This window comes from Aquarana catesbeiana, linkage group LG04 (genome assembly GCF_042186555.1).
Source record: "Aquarana catesbeiana isolate 2022-GZ linkage group LG04, ASM4218655v1, whole genome shotgun sequence".
NCBI lineage: Eukaryota > Metazoa > Chordata > Amphibia > Anura > Ranidae > Aquarana > Aquarana catesbeiana.
The window spans coordinates 337,621,416-337,639,757 of NC_133327.1; the positions used below are offsets into that span (position 1 = coordinate 337,621,416).

At 39.6% G+C, this 18,342-nt stretch overlaps 1 protein-coding gene across 2 annotated transcripts in view; it reads right to left on the minus strand.

The window, feature by feature from the left end:
* BACH2 (BTB domain and CNC homolog 2) overlaps positions 1–18,342 on the minus strand; it is a 439,802-nt gene that overhangs the window by 222,508 nt on the left and 198,952 nt on the right. For both annotated transcript variants that reach the window (XM_073626941.1, XM_073626940.1), the window contains one exon: positions 1,178–1,337. In XM_073626941.1, the coding sequence (XP_073483042.1) occupies positions 1,178–1,210 (33 nt within the window). In that variant the 5' untranslated portion in view covers positions 1,211–1,337. The remainder of the gene's footprint in view (positions 1–1,177; positions 1,338–18,342) is intronic.

Here is an 18,342-nt window from a genome sequence, read left to right on the forward strand (position 1 = left end):
GTGCTTTGTTGTACACAGAAGTAAGAGCATAGGTTCTTTTCATTGGCTAACAGCACATCAAGTTACCTTTGCTTGTTATGGTGGAAATAAAAATTGCATTGGTCACTATATAAAAAAAATGAAAGTATACAAAGGATAAAGCTAACAAAAGTCTGTGGTCTGCCTTAAGTAGTCTTCAAAACTCTCGCTTCCTGACAGTATTCAGCAACTTAATTTACATTTCTCCATCTGAGTCACAGAGTAATCTGTAAAGCCAACAATGACTAATAAATGCTCCAATAATTGAATCATCAAGCTTTCAGTGAGTCAGAATTCATTTGCTTGTGATGAAAAGTGGCTTACATGCAAAGGTACTCTCATGGTGCACGACTTATGCACAGATGTAGACAGAACGGACGGTTTGCGGTTTTAACTGGCTCCACAGACATCTCCAAAAAAACAGCAATTCACACTGCACTGTACCGAACCAAATCCTTTCAACCGCTTGTGTCAAAAAGAAACCAGCTTTTGTGAAAAATCGGATGTTCTATCTAGAAAAAAAATACGCTAAAGATGACATTCCTAAAATTACGAAACCGAAATTGGGTAGACTGTTACTGTAGAGCGTGCTTCTAAAAGACTTCGAAGATCATTTTGTTGATATCAATCTATACTTAATTGAGTATCGAAAAACAGAGCTTTAAGGCATGTGGTAGAAGGCTGGCTACTTGTGACTATGTATGTGCATCAGTATCCTTGAATACAAAAGACTTTAAACTGAATTTACAGATCACAATGTATAAATTGTACCCTACTGAGACATGAGTCATAAAATATCCCACCACTAGGAAAGCTCATTGAGCCGAACCCAGGACGTTCACTTTAGAGATATTTGTGTGCCCGCATGTACCCTACTGATAAATTGTTTGCCGGACAGGAATAAAAGAAAAAGATTATTTTGGAGGAAATTACTGCAGAACTGTCAACCAACCCATTAATTTTGCACAGAACCTTTGTGTGTGGTATTATTGCTAATAACCAATAGGTTCTCTGTCTCAAATGGTCCAGAATCATGCCATAGTCAACAATTATCGGACGCTTCTTTCAAAGTTTCAAGAAATTTGGTTAACATTTTAATCATTACTCTTTATTCACAGAAATTGAGGGGTGAATAAGCTTAAGGAAAACAATATATTACCTTTAAATGATGCCTCTCTCTATTAATATACATTTTCCGTAAATCACAGAATCGTTATTCATGCGACAGTTTGTCTTCATGCTGATTAACACTTTGGAAGGTCATTGTGGGCTCATGGAAGACTCCGTTTTGATGTCTAGATCTGACACTCTTACAGCGTCTATAAGAAAAGAAAATATATTTGTAATTCATAATCAGATTAAAGAAAACCCAGGAAAACACATCAAAAGAGGATTGCAAAATGAACAGCACTAAAGTGCAGTACTCTCACTTCATCTTTTTTATCCCACTTAGTCATCCAGTTGACTATCACTGCACACAATGAGTGGGTGGTTACAAGGTTTGTAGAAGCTAAGCAGGCATGAACTAAATATTAACATTTTATACATTTTGGCATAGATATAGCCAAGTGAACATGCAAGTCTAGTCTAGGCGCTCAGCAGAAACCTACAGAGCTAGCACTTTTTGGGGGAAACAAATACGGGCTAGAAAACATAACCCCGATGATCAAATTAATAATGGCTGTCAGGAGAACCGTGACCTGCGATGAGAAAAATAAATCAAAATAACACCGGTTTTCTTTAATATCATAAGTAATGGAAAGAATCATTTAATTTATTTTCAGTAAGAACAGTTTTTGAGGTATTTTCTTTTTACACAGCTGCCACACCATATTTTAATTACGGTACTAACGGTACTTACAAATATACAAGTGTCCCTTCTAGTTTTCTTTATGTAAGAGAATTTAACCGGAACCCTTATTTAAAATGTATGTAAACTCTAATAATGAACACCTTGGTACATTTTATGGTACATAAAAAATATAACTGAAGCAGTTTTTTTTTATTTTTTCTACCTTTTCAATGAATGCAAAAAAAAACTTTGAACTACAAAAACTTTGAACTACAAAACGCTTCATCTCTATGTTGTGGAGATGAGAGGCAGAGGGGAATAGACACCTTGACAGTGCTAATGCATTTCCTTGTGATTGTCAGCCCAGGAAGTTAGGTGCTAAGCACATTTTTACCAGGATTGATGGGTATTTTTTGGTACTCGCAGAACCTTTAAATAGATAAAACATGGAGAAATGTCTATGTCTTGCAAAGGTGTACTGTATTTAGTTTTTTATACATTTGAATGACCATTGAGGTAAGTTCATATAGCTGTATAGAGAGTGTATTGTTTCCAGTCACCTAAGTTACAGGCTACCCATAAGGCTGGTACACATGGGCTGAATATTGGGCGGTTCCACAGAAACTGCATAGTTAGTACACAAGGTCCTCCATTTTTTTTGGTTCAGCACGTTTGGGTTGAACGAAAAAAAAAAAAAAACTTGCCATGTGTACCAGGCAATAGACATTAGAAGACAGTCAGATCTACAGGCAAAATTCAATTGCCCACAGGTCACTTATCTTGGTGAACTCCATAAACACTTATTCTCAGAGAAGAATAGAGATCAGAGCAAGTTTTCAAACCTACCTCAGTCTACACTACAGTATCTGACTACTGTCAAAGACATCTGCACCTTATCTAGCCAAAGAAAATGGCAGGTTCGGGTATCTATTATTTCTGATCTAAAAACTTCCACAGATTTGCATTGAGGTAGTGATAAGTAGCCAGCACAACCTTTATATGAAATTAGTAAATATATATATGTACAGTATATTTACAAAGCATGTACAGAAATGCAACACGAATAAGCTGAGTTGTAGTAAGCCAGTAACAAAAACATTTAAATAATCTAAGACTTTTTCATTAACGCCAAAGACTAAATATTACAACTAGAATGGGAGTCAGATGTAGCCGGCAGTAAGATTCACACAAAGCAACTGACAACTGAGTTTTGTGTCACCAAGGAAGGGGGACATTTTTTATATATATTTTAAGTGAATGGTTCTTCCCAATCATTTGTTCACACAATGGTAAGGTAGGGACAAAATTGACACAATCACAAAAGATCTGGATCTGCAGGAGCTGCTTTTTTCCTATGTTCCTCAATGTGACTAAATGACTGAAGACATCTCTGCCTACTCATTACCCGATACATGGGTATAATCTGTTAAAAAAAAAAATCACAGGTGTTCAGCTACACAGTGATGACTCATTTAGTAACATAATGAAGAGCTAATGCCCAACACAGGGCTCTTGTTTTCTCAGTATTTGTAGAGTACATAATCATGCTGTTGACTTCCCTTTTGGAAAGTTAACACAATTTACATGCTTCTATTTTAAACCATGATTTATATATTTAAATATTTCCACATATTTACTTCACCAGTCACTGTACCATGGTGGCTAAAACTACAATGTTTTTTTCTCAAACTGTATTCACGCAAGAATAGGCACAAACTATTTTTATCGCTGTAGACAAATCTATGAGGGTGGGGAAATCTAAAGAACTAGACTTACCACCTATGATTACTCTCTGGTGGGAAAACATAATACGTACTCTACAGTAAGAGCAAACATTGAGGGTCCACGCACAGCTTAAAAAACTGTGCTAATACAGGAGTTTTACCTGTAGAAGCAGCTCAATGTTATCCTACTGTATGTGTCCATGTACATTAGGATGTTTAGAGGCATATTTTAAGCTCAGCATTTAGAGGCAGAAAAAAAAACCCTTCTGGTTTGTGTTTTTGAGAGAAGTTTTGTGGCAGGAAAAAGGTTAAATAATCCTAAACGCCTGTACAGAAACACTCTATATGAGCATTTTTTGCTGCCAAAAGAACTGGCATTTTCTTAAGCTCAGTGTTCAAGGAGCTTAAAGCCTGTAAGAGGTGACCTTTCTCCAGTTAATCATGCAGATAAAAAGTAGTAACTTATAACTTTCATTCTTGTACAATGAAGAGTTCTTAATCTTAAAGTGTCACTAAACCCACATCATAAAAAACTATCAATAAATGCTGTATTACATGCTGTTCATACTCACTCAGGCACTATGAGATCCGTATTCTGCATTGTGCAAAAAACCTGGTTGATCCTTCTGCTCTCTATCTCTAGCTTCTGTCCAAGTCCCCAATTCAGCTAGGGACTTTGCAGAGCAGTGTTGACAGCTCTTCACATGCTCAGTTTTCAGTGAGTTTCTATGCTGAACATTCCCTCCCTATCACATTTGAACAGCCCATGTGACTAGAGTCAGACATGTAAAATGACAGCCCACTCCCTTCCTCCACCTCCATGCCCACTAACCAGCTAAACCCAAGGGGGCGGGACATTACATGTACATTAATGGAGGCTTCACCTCCCTCTTATTATAAGACACAGGCTGGAGGGGCGTGACACAGCCTGTGACTGGCAGAAATCCACAGTCATCATGTTATTCCCAAGAAATAATAAAGATTTCATTTCAAATATACATTTGTATGACAATTTAAAACAGTTTAATGATTTATTTTTACTCTGTATTCCAAAGGCTTTTTTATTTTGAACCTGTGACCAGCAGCAGAGGACTAGAAGGTCCTCCTGCTTATGTTTCCCTGCAGACAGGCTGGGAAAGACCTGGGCCATGTGACAGCTGTGTACCGATTAGGATAAAATCATTACAGTGCCATCATCTATATACAGAAATGGAAGGGATCATGTAAATTAAACAGTGTGTTTATTATCACTTTAGAAGAGACCATAACTTAATGTGCAGGGATAAAGCATAGAAAAAAAAAAATCAGATATTTAAAATTCTTACCTGCAGAAGGACAAATCCCTAATCTCTACATATATAACTCTTTATCAGTTATAGAGAGTCAGCCAAAATAAGAACAGCTATTGTGGATTGTCTTATTAGAAAGCCCAGTGTGCTCTGTAAACATGCTGCCATAAAACTTCCCTGGAGCACATTTACCGTATTTATCGGCGTATAACACGCACAGGTGTATAACACGCACATTAACTTTAAGAGGGAAGTTTCAGGGGAAAAAAAAAAAATTTTAAATAAGGAACTTTGAGGCAAAATAAGGGTCAGTGCCCATCTGCAGTCTCACCATTGCCACCAATGCAGCCCCATCAATGCCCATCTGCAGTCTCACAAGTGCCATCAATGCAACCTCATCAGTCCACATCAATGCAGCAGCCTCACCATTGCCATCAGTGCAGCCTGATTGATGCCCATTTGCAGCCTAGAGGGGACAGGGAGGGGGGCGGGACAAGCGCCAAAAGATTATATACAGTGAGAATCTCCTATGATAGACAGAACAGTGGTCCAATGGTGGCCCAGGAGACGGGACTTCCTATTACAGAGGCCGCCAAGTAAACAGGAGATTCTCACTGTATGTAATCTGACAGCGCTCATCCCGCCCCCCTCCCTGTCCCCTCCGAGGCATCTAAAATTAAAGTATTGGCGTAGAACACGCACATACTATTTGCACCCAATTTTTAGGGTGAAAAAGTGAGTGTTATATGCCAATAAATACAGTATTTCAAAAATAAATGTTTTACACAAGTAAGGTTCCATGCACACTGGACTTAAAAAAACGTCGATTCTACAGGCGTTTGACGTTTTTTTCACTTGCCTCTAGAAGCACTTCTATTGTGTTTTATGTGTCTTTGCACATTATGACTACTACAGGCGTTTTCTGTTAGGGACGTTCAGAGGCAGGAAAAAAAACCCTTCTCTATCGCGTTTTCTGGAGAAGTTTAGGAGCTGTAAAAATGTCAGTCTCTCCTAAACTCCTCCTATCTCTTCTGAAAGTCAAGTTTCAACGTTTTTTTAGTAAAAAAAAAAAAAAAAAGGGTGTGTTGTCACTGCACATTATTTCCTGACTTTTGCAGAGGTGCGTGTAGTGCAAAAAATGCCTATAAACAAAATGCTCTTAAACTCTCATAGACTCGTCTAAACTTCGTACAATATGCTTTCAATTTGCGTCTTTTATGCCACGTTTTTAAGCTAAAAACGTTGATTTTTTTTCTGCTGCTAGTGTGCATGGAGCCTAAACGTGATAAAACATTACTTTATCGATTTGTAAAATAAACTTTACCAAAAACCATAACAGTATCTTTCTTAACCACTTCCCCATTCTTAGGACGTACATGTATGTCTTCAGATGGGAATGGCGATATTGGATATCTATATACAGTGCCTTGCAAAAGTATTCACCCCCCTTGGCTTTTTGCCTATTTTGTTAAATTACAGCCTTTAATTTTTTTTTTATTTGAATTATGTGATGGATTAAAACACAATAGTCTAAGTAAACTTAGCAAAATATATACATAAAACTATTTTTTAGAAATAAAAAACTAATAATTGGCATGTGCGTATGTATTCACCCCCTTTGTTATGAAGCCCATAAAAAGCTCTGGTGCAACCAATTACCTTTAGAAGTCACATAATTAGTGAAATGGTGTCCACCTGTGTGCAATCTAAGTGTCACATGATCTGTCATTACATATACACACCTTTTTGAAAGGCCCCAGAGGCTGCAACACCAAAGCACGAGGCACCTCTAACCAAACACTGCCATGAAGACCAAGGAACCTTCCTAACAAGTAAGGGACAATGTTGTTGAGAAGTACAAGTCGGGGTTAGGTTATAAAAAAATATCCAAATCTTTGATGATCCCTAGGAGCACCATCAAATCTATCATAACCAAATGGAAAGAACATGGCACAACAGCAAACGTGCCAAGAGACGGCCACACAACGAAACTCACGGACTGGGCAAGGAGGGCATTAATCAGAGATGCAGCACAATGACCTAAGGTAATTCTGAAGGAGCTGCAGTTCCACAGCAGAGACTGGAGTATCTGTACATAGGACGATAATAAGCTGTACGCTCCATAGAGTTTAGAGGGCTTTATGGCAGAGTGTCCAGAAGAAAGCCATTACTTTCAGCAAAAAACAAAATGGCACGTTTTGAGCTTGCAAAAAGGCATGTGGGAGACTCCCAAAATGTATGAAGGAAGGTGCTCTGATCTGATGAGACTAAAATTGAACTTTTTGGCCATCAAAGAAAACACTATATCTGGCACAAACCCAACACATCACATCACCCAAAGTACACCATCCCCACAGTGAAACATGGTGGTGGCAACATCATGCTGTAGGGATGTTTTTACAGCAGTCGGGACTGGGAAACTGGTCGGAGTTGAGGGAAAGATGGATAGTGCTGAATACAGGGACATTCTTGAGCAAAACCTGTACCACTCTGTGTGTGATTTAAGGCTAGGACGGAGGTTCGCCTTCCAGCAGGACAATGACCCCAAACACACTGCTAAAGCAACACTTGTGTGGTTTAGGGGAAACATGTAAATGTGTTGGAATGGCCTAGTCAAAGCCCAGACCTCAATCCAATAGAAAATCTGTGGTCAGACTTAAAGACTGCCGTTCACAAGCGCAAACCATCCAACTTGAAGGAGCTGGAGCAGTTTTGCAAGGAGGAATGGGCAAAAATCGCAGTGGTAACATGTGGCAAGCTCATAGAGACTTATCCAAAGTGACTTGGAGTTGTGATAACCGCAAAAGGTGGCTCTACAAAGTATTGACTTTGGGGGGGTGAATAATTATGCACATTTACTTTTTCTGTTATTTTGTCCTATTTGTTGTTTGCTTCACAATAAAAAAAAAAAAAAAAAAACATTTTCACAGTTGTGTTCTGTAAATTAAATGATGCAAATCCGCAAACAATCCATGTTAATTCCAGATTGTGAGGCAACAAAATACGAAAAATGCCAAGGGGGGTGAATACTTTTGCAAGGCACTGTATAGTTTTTGTTCAGCCAGTGATTCCCTATAATGTAAAAGTGATCTAGCGGCTCACAATCAGTATTACAGGCAGCAGGATTCAAACTAACCCCTTAGTCTGTCGCATTTACCCGGTTCTTCTGTCCCACCGGAAGTCCGGTACTAATGTGACCTGTCGAATCAGATACCCTAGTCAGAGTAAGAGGAACTTCTGTTGTTCCACTGTGACGTCATAAACTGGTAGCCATGAGAATTTTGTCACTTCAGGTTTTGGTATGTTTGTTTACAACCCGTTATTGGCTTGTAAAGCATCTGATCAGACTGATTTTGGTTTGACCAGATGCTTTGGAGGGCAACAGAGAGATATAATAGACCCCAGATCTCTCCACATGTCACGGTCCATGCTAGGTTGTTCATCCCTTGTGATAAAAATGAAGTTTAATTAAAAAAAAAATTAAAAAGGTACAGTGTCGAAAAAATAAATACAATTATATATTTTTGATTAAAGTGCTCCCGTCCTACTGTGCAATGTGAACGCACACGTAGGTCTCGCACACACATGTAAATGGTGATCATACCACACATATAAGGCATTGTCGTGAATGTCAGAGTGAGAGCAATATTTATAGGGCCAGATCTCCTGTGTAACTCTAAACTGGCAACCTGTAAAAGCTTTTAATGCGTAGCCTATAGATAGTTTAATGTACTGTTTTATCGCCATTCCATGGGTGTGCCCAATTTTAAAGCATGACGTGTTAGATATCTATTTACCCAGTGTAACATCATTTATATAATTTACCCAAAAATTGGGTATTAGATTGTGTTTCTATGCAATAACATTCATAAAGTGTATTTTGTCCTGAAAATTTTTGTTTGACGCACAAATATCCTGAGACATAAAAATTGCAACAACAACCATTTTATTATGCAGGGCCTCTGCTTAGGATTCAAAGTAATCTTTTAGCAAAAAATTGCGATTTTTACACGTATATTTGCACACAGCATTCCTATCAGTATAGACATTAGAAAGAGTGTTTGGCAGTTGTATGTGCACAGCTGGTTGCCATCTAATGTCTGTTGGCAACTTCATTACTTTACTCCAAAGCTCAGCCATTATTAACTGGCTACACACATCAAAATTTGGCCGGTTCAGCAGTAACTGGTCAAATTTCTATCTATGGGTTGCCCTGTCTGTTCAACAGAATCCGATTATTAGACTGGCTTCTGTCAAACGGTCTTGCTGGAAAACCAGCATTTGATCAGCCACTGCAGCACTTATCAGTGTATTCTGACAGGGAAGGAAATGAAGGAAATCAGAGTTTTTTTTCTAGTTCATCCCACTAGTTTAACGAAAAAAAAACTTCACAAAATGTACCCAGCTTTATGTCATGAAAACCCTTAGTTAAAGCGGAGCTCCACCCAAAAGGGTTAGCTCAGCTTGTCTGCCTTCTCTCCCCCTCTGCTGCCACATTTAGCACCTTTTGGGGGGGGGGAGCGGGTACCTGGTTTTGACAGGTACCCCCACTCCCACTTTCATCTCAGTGCACCCCCCAAAAACAGGAGTTTGTCCCCCCTTCTTCCCCCCGCAGCCTTCTGGGAAACTTCACAGTTCCCATAAGCCTGCGGCCCATTCACAAAGCACAGCAGGTTTCGCACATGTGCAGTAGGAAACCTCCCTTAGTCAAGATGGTGGCACCAGCACCCAATAGCCAATTGAAAAATCAGCTCAGGTGAAGACACCGCTATTTGTCTGTACGGGTAAGTGCCCTAATATTAAAAGTCAGCAGCTACGGAATTTGTAGCTGCCGACTTTTTTTTTTTTTTTTGGGAGGGGAGCCTAGAGCTCATCTTTAACATTTTACCTTCACCTAAATATGGTGGTAATCAGGTTGGGATCAAAGCCTTGTCTTGTTCCATGTGGACAGAACATTACAGTGAGAAAGCCAACATGTTCACATGTTTGTGCAAACAGCAGTCTAAACCATAGCATAGTACAAACCATATGCAGCCATTTATATTTTAAAAGTCATTCAATTTATAGTCCTAATTTAAGCTTGCTAGCCTATTTTATATGCTTTAAAATAAGAGGACAAAAATGTCATGACACATTTGCTATTTTAGCATAGGTGAAGTTATTTAGCTTACACATAGTGAGAAGGTTGTACTGAACCTTAGGCAATAGCAGCTTCTAAGATTGTACAATCACACAGTGCATACAATATACAGCACATTGCGTAGTTTGCAAAACCCTACATTGTCATGATCACTTGACAGTTAGGTCTTTTTAGAGACCCTATCACCAACTTAAAGACATAACAATCAAGTATGCATACAATCTTTTGCTGGTCTGGCAGCAGGATGTCTTTGAATAAAACAATCATATACCAGGGCAATTCAAATTACATATATAATTAACCAATGTTAACGCAAATGTTCCCTTCGGGGGGGAAAAACCCTTTTCAATTTATCAGTAAATGAAGAGGAATGCTGTAAAGTTCAAAGATTGATAATGTCCTCCCAAGCTATGGTCAGTCTCAGTGTACAACAGGCAGGTTCAGGGGCAGGACATGCAAATCCAAGCTACAACGTAGACTTGGGCTTTTAAAAAAAAAAGGAATTGCAAGTACCTTTCGCTACCTGTATTTCTGGATCTACTGATCATTTTGATATGTAGTATTCACCCAAGTAAAGATTTGCTTCTGCATTCTTTCACCATATGCTCAGTTGGTCAGAAAGGTATTTATAGTGATGTGTACATGTTTTTTCTTCATTTACTATGATCAGAACTGACACTAGGTACACACCTATGTGTTTTTTAGTGCGTTTTGCAGTCCATATAACATGGTTTCCTATGGCACACGTTCACACCTATGTGTTATTCAGCCAGTGCATTTTTGGAAAGGGTCAGGGACTTTATCCCCCAACAGTAGATTGCGTTTTGGGTGTAATAGACTTCAATGGAACTGCGCCAGAAACGCAAGTGTTGCGTTTTTTATGTGTTTTGCTTTTTTTTCTCTTCTGTAAACTGTAAATAGCTGGTTGTTAAGGAGCAGCCCGGGAAGCTGCTGACAGCTGGATGTAAAAAAAGAATTGCCAGCAATAAATAAAAATAAAAAAAATTGGAAAAAAAAAAAAAAACAAACGGTGTGGGGTCCCCTCCCCAATCCATACCAGGTCCTTCGATCAAATTAAAAAAAAAAAAAACTGTGTATGGGGCAGTATGCCCCCAGCCAATGACTTCACAAGGGGGGCCACCCAGTGAAATTAGTGGGTGACCCCACCCCTTAGTTATTTAGGAACTGACATGACAGACAGCAGGTGTGGACAGATTTTTTTTTTCAGGTCAGCAGTGGCAGCAAGTGTCGTGATTGACGATAGATCTACATCAGAGAACATTTTTTTATGTTTTTTAAATAAAGCACTTGTCAAAAACTGCCTACTGTAATTTGCCTTTTTTTTGTGAATGAGTAGCGGGACTATGTACTCCATACTCATTCACATCGGGTGGCGTGATCCGGGAGCCCCTTGTTCAGGGGGGCTTCCAAACTCCGATAAGCTCCCTGCCCACAGACCCCCACAACCACCAGCCAGGGTTGTGGGGAAGAGGCCCTTGTTCCAAAAAAGCACCCCCGCCCCAAAGTACCCTCCCATGTTGAGGGCATGTGGCCTGGTATGGTTGGGGGGGGGGGGGGGGTGTTCGTTCATTCCCTCCCTTTTCTGACTAGCTAGGCTGCATGCTGGGATAAAGGTCCGGAATAGTTTTTTGTTTAAATGTTGGCACATGGGGGACCTAGAGTTGGATGCTCAGCAAGCAGAAAGAGTTACCTTGAGTTGGTGCTATCACCTGTGTGTTGTTACTGGTCTTTATTGCCAGTGTGCTTTGTGTGATGCACCTGTGACTTTTCACCATTCTCGTTTTGGGGAAGGATATACCAGTTCATTTCCCATATTGAGCATCATCCAACTACTCAAATTCTGTAGAGCACAGTGCTCAAACCCCTTCAAGCTCTGTTGAAGAACCAGCGTGTACACTCAGCTCAGACTTTGCTGGAGAAAGATAGATCAGACCAAAATGAGTGACAAATGAGGAGGAAAGAGGGACAGATAGACTTTGTTCCAAGCAGGGACAGTTGGGAGCTATGGGTAACCTGTTTTTTGCAATAGAATTCATATGCAGCTCCTGTAATCTTTTCTTTAAAGCTTATATTATTTCCATATTGGTGTGCATCTATATACTTACGGTTAATGTTATATGCTGGTTACAGTAGTTCCTCTGCTTCCAATTACTTTGTTTAGATTACTGATTAATTTCCCAGGAATTGACCCCCTCTACTTACAGAGGCCCTGTCCTGGGCGGAGCATATTATTAAACCCACTCTTCTACTATTTAAGGTTCTGGTTCTCTTATTTACCTACAGGTTTATTGCAATATCCTGTTTGAGGAGGGCCATTTTTCATACACCCCCTCAAAAAAGAGGGCTACTCATATAACACTTGTATTCTGGATTATAAGACTCACTGCAATGCATCTGCAAGTTACTGCACACCTGTATAGACTCCCACTGGGAGTGTAGTTAACAGTGAGTTCTCTCAGCTGCACTGACAAACAGCCTAGGGATACATTAACATTTTCAAGCATTATTGCCTTTGGCTTATTATTTATCAGTAATTTACTCAGACGCTTTCATATATGTAGATTATTTCATTTTTAAAAGCATAGATCTCTTAAATAAGGGTGAGTTTAAGGAATAAAATAATCAGTCAAGGCTGGTACGTTGACATTTAAAAGAGTTAATCGACTCACTTCCACCTAATAATCTTGCTATTTAGTATTACTTTCATCCTGCACAGCACTGCACCTTTCAAACTCTCAGTGGAATCGTTGATGACAGCAGGCCTGTACGCTCAACACCCGAACAGAACAAAAGATTTCCCTCAGTGCTACACCACACAAACAGTTTAGTTTGCTTCTTTCCCTTTGCGGCGCCACAAGCTGAAAACTTAATTAATCAGATCCTGTAGTGAAGACATGTGGTATAAATGCAATGATCTCCAGGAACTGCAGTGAGCACTACTATACACTTGTGCTTGTGTTTCTGAATCAGTTACAGATTTGTTATGAATTAGCAAGACCAGTCAAAACATATCCATCAGTCACTTCTTAGAGCCCATAGCAGAGGTGAACATGTACAGTTCTAAAAGGAGAACAATAATAGTATTAAAAATGGTATTCTGTAATAGTGCAGCAGGGTATGCCTATATACACACATACATATTTTAATATATCAAGACAAATATCCCACAAATTGCCAGTGACTTTTCTTTTAACTCTTCCAAAACATACCTTTTACTCCGGATTAAAAAATCCTGGACAATATTTAGGGGCAGGTTTGAAATAGCAAATTTATTTATTTTATTTTGAGCATCCCTACAACTGTATACAGCAGTTTCGAAAAAATAATCATTTAAGTTCTGTTTGATAAATAAAAGGAGTACATTTCCAAATACAGTAGTACCTTGGATTACGAGCATACTTGTATTCCAAAGCACTCGTATATCGAAGCAAGTTTCCTTATAGGAATCAATGGAAACTCAGATAATTCGTTCCACAGTGACTGCTGGTGTATGCAGTACTGTATGTGACCAGAGGTGTGGGGGCGCCGATGTATGCAGTAAAGCATGTGGCCAGAGGTGCGTGGGCGGAGTGTCTCCGAGCGTCACCAAGTGTCTCCGGTGCCCCCGTACCTCTGGCCACATGCGGTACTGCACACCCCAGCAGCTTAAATCCTACTTGTCTTGCGAGACAATGCTCCCAAATAGAGTCAGGATTTTTTTTTTTTTAAATAGCTCGTATTCTGAAACGCTCGTAAACTGCGTTACTCGCAATCCAAGGTTTTACTGTACTGGATCCTTATTTATGTTACAAAAGGTACTGGGGAAGTTATACACTGTATATACATATGAAAAATTTTACCAATGATAAAATTCCTATATGTGATGAAAAAGCAAGAGGCATATTTATAAAACTAAGTCAATGGGCTGCCTAGGTTTCTAGTTGCTTGCATTGTCAGCTATTCTCCAGAAGTCAGCATGCAGATACACAATACTTAGAATATGTGTCAGCAGTGGGTGGAAAGAGCAAATGAAGATGAGAATATTGAACTAAAGAGCACCTTACAGGGTGTTGCACGTGTGTGCCAGCAAGTGGGCATAGAAAATCCTATGTAGGAATCATTAGCAAATCAATCATAAAATCCATTATTTTATATTTGAAAACAGCAATATTTAAAACAAAGTAAGATTCATGATTTTTTTTAAATGATAAACATATAATAACTAAATATTACAAGGAACTTGATTTCACTGCAAATGAGACATGTGCAAGTAATTTCGGTCCGAATGTAAATTCAGACGAATTTTTGGTTATTCTGCGATTTGGATGTACCTGAATCACTGAATGAAATAGTAAGGAATTTTGTTGAAATTTCTTTAATTTCGTTTTGTTTATTCTAATTCCAAATTTTTGGAATGATTCGAAAATGATCGAAATCCTGTGTGAAGAATAGCTGGTTGTTAAGGGGTCGGGCAGCTGGCTGCCGCATCCTTAACAACCGATGACTCGTCGGCTGTTGGCGGGCTTCTCTCCCACCCAATCCATACCAGGCCCTTCAGGTTTGGTATGGATTTTAAGAGGAACCCCACACTAAAAAAAAAAAAGAAAAGAGGGGGGCATAGGGTTCCCCCCAAAGTCCAGTAGTGGGGGGAGGGAACGAGCGAATTCTATTACCGGCATAATTTTGTTTACATTTCAGCTGTCACCGGAGAAGCCTGCTGACAGCTAAGTCATTGATTGTTAGGGGCGCAGCGGACGGCTTCCCGGCCTGCTCCTTAAAAAACAGCTATTCTTTAAACAGAATTTGAATCGATCGTATTTTTCAACAGACCTGAATTCAAATTCGTTAGACAATTAATAAACAAAATGAAATGAACTAAGCGAATTCCGAAACAAATAACAAATCAACCAAAGGAAATTAGTAACATAACAAATCTATCTGAAACTAAACACATTTTTCCATTTTGCATACGTCTAGAGAATGATGGGATCCCACCCTGCTATATTTGGCTAGATAGTAATTGACAGAAAATAATTATGTAATCCTTGAAGCTCAATTCCAGCTTGAGCACAGAATACAAAATGCCAGACGTCGGCAGGAGTAAATATTTTAAAAAAGCTTCAGTGGCTTTATTGACATCCTTTCTGGTGCTATCCCCTGCAGACTCCCAAACTCAATGATCAAGTGCTGTGATGATTTAGGAGTGCAAGTCTGTGATGATTTGGGGAGCCATGTCATCTGCTGGTGTTGGTCCACTGTGCTTTATTAAGTCCAAAGTCAGAACAGCCCTTTACCAGGAAATTCCAGCACTTCATGTTTCCCCCTGCTGGCCAGCTTTATGGAGATGCTGATTTAATTTCCCAGCAGGACATGGCACCTGCCCAAACTGCCAAAAGTACCAATACCTGGCTCAATGATCACGGTATCACTGTGCTTGATTGGCCAGAAAACTTGCCTGACCCAAACCCCATAGAGAATCTGTGGTGTATTGTCAAGAGGAAGATGAGAGACACCAGACCCAACAATGTAGATGAGCTGGAAGCCACTATCAAAGAAACCTGGGCTTCCATAACATCACAGGCTGATCGCCTCTATGCCACGCCACATTGATGAAGTAATACATGCAAAAGGAGCCCCGACCAAGTACTGAGTGCAAACTATTCTGTACAGCTGTGGCCAAAAGTTTTGAGAATGACACAAATATTAATTTTCACAAAGTCTACTGCTTCAGTGTTTTTAGATCTTTTTGTCAGATGTTACTATGGTATACTAAAGTTTAATTGCAAGCTTTTCATAGGTGTCAAAGGCTTTTATTGACAATTACATTAAGTTTATGCAGAGTCAATATTTGCAATGTTGACTCTTCTTTTTCAAGACCTCTGCAATTTGCCCTGGCATGCTGTCAATCAATTTCTGGGCCACATCCTGACTGATGGTAGCCCATTCTTGCATAATCAATGCTTGGCTTTTGTCAGAATTTGTGGGTTGTTTTTTGTTCACCCACCTCTTGAGGATTGAATACAAATTCTCAATGGGTTAAGGTCTGGGGAGTTTCCTGGCGATGGACCCAAATTTCGAAGTTTTGTTCCCCAAGCCACTTAGTTATCACTTTTGCCTTATGGCAAGGAGCTCCATCATGCTGGAAAAGGCATTGTTCCTCACCAAACTGTTCTTGGATAGTTGGGAGAAGTTGCTCCGGAGGATGTTTTTGTACCATTCTTTATTCATGGAGTGAGCCCACTCCCTTGTCTGAGTAGCAATCTCACACATGAATGGTCTCAGGATGCTTTACTTTTGGCATGACACAGGACTAATGGTAGTTAACCTTTTGTGTGATTTTAAAAATTTACTTTTGAAAAAAGTGGGCAAAAAGCCCTGAAATGTACTTCACTGATTGGCATGACATTTGAACTGAAAACCAAAATATACAATATACTGTATATACTGTATTATACACACATTTTTACATATACAAACACACACAAATAAAGAGGGCACTCACGGAACTGGAGAAGCGTGTATGAAGTAACTTTCTCATGCTTTGATAATGGTGGCAGCGATCCACCAAAATTCAGTTTTTACAAAACACACTTTCTACGCATTATCTTGTAAAGTGAGTGCCATTTTGATTTGCTTACATACTAAAGACTTTTTTGTGCACCTAGGTTTAGGATACCTTATCAGGTCTCTCGCCAAAAGAAACCTTCAGTTCCTTGCAAGAGAAGTAGCAGTATACTAATCTTTTTTGACAGAACATGTTAACTAGCTTCTCTCTGTTCAAATGTTGAGGCTTCCATATGTGCCTTTGGCATCTGAAATATTTTGGTTGATGCCTGTGTCCCCCGCAACACTGTGGTTCCTCTCTATCCCCTATGTCACTGTTATATACTGTAGTGATGTTGGAGTTGGAGTAAGAACCCACTGCATGCAGCAAGGCACAGGAATTTGACACTCCCGAAGCTGCTGAATGTCAAAACACTAAAGCCTAGTACACACAGGTAGTTTTTTTCATTCAACCCAGTGAGCTGAACGAAAAAAAACTGAGGAGCTTGCTGTACTAACTATGCTAAGTTAGTACAGCAATCTTCCTGCTGAGCTATTGTATTCTGACAGGGGGGCTGCCCCCTTGCCATTCAACCCAGTGAGCTGAACGAAAAAAACTGAGGAGCTTGCTGTACTAACTATGCAAAGTTAGTACTGCGATCTCCCGGCTGAGGTATTGTATTCTGACAGGGGGACTGCCCCCTTGCCAGAACACACTGGTCAGCACCTGCAGCCATTGGCTGCGAACGCTGATCGGATGTTGGTCAGCTACTTGCATTCCAGCATGTACGTTCAACAAAAGCTGGATGTTAGACTGGCTTCTGTTGGACAGGCTGCTGTATACACTGGCCGAACATTTGTCCTGCTTGTACCAGCCTAAAGGGAGGACATAGATTGTGTGATTTATTTCCTGTAACCATGGGTTGCAGGAAAGAAAATTGCTTGATTCCCCCATGAACACAGTGTTGATGGAGGGATTCCTCCCGCGGAGCCAGACGAGATTTGAACCATCTATGGCTGGCTTTAATGGGGCCGTAGCACTGAAACAGTAGAAAGGTAAGAGATCTGGCCTCCAGTGAGGTTAGTATACCATTACTTCTCTTGTAGAAAACTTGCAGTTTAATTTGCTTAGAGATCACATGGACACAGAGCAGGTACTACTCCTTAATACTAACATATATATTGCAAATAGGTTTCAAAAGAGAGGACAGAGATTTTTTCTTACCAATACACACCGACATTGTAACATGTCATGATTAACCATGCAATAAACACTAGCCACACACCATTTAATTATTTCCACTCACACAACGAAACTGATCACTAACATAAATTAAATAAGTGAAGGTTTAAAGGCCAAGTAGATTTCCAATGGCATAACAAGTAATGTGAATTGAATATATAGAAGTTCTAACTTTTATCGTGTGCTTACGGAAATTACGTGTAATAACCATAATCTGATGTAATAAAGACGCACACCTTAAATGATGGCAAATATAGATTTCATCAGCTATGAATTAATTTCTGGCAATTACCACTTTTAGATTATTTCATGCAGTAAATCTGTCGTACCCTACTTCTAATGTAATCATTATGTTAGAAATCACCTTGCAGTTATTTTATGCAATTCCTTAATACCTATGTCAGACAACACCATTAATCTTGTGCCGTGCAATATATTTAATTGTGGGCAAGGGGGAGGAGTTGACTTTTGCCACCAAGGTGAGGTACACAGGACAAATCTATCATAGAGCTGCCTTCACTTGATACTTGGAACACCGAGGGTCACTAAACATAGAAGAGATCTAGGTCATATCATTCATCACCTCTCTGATC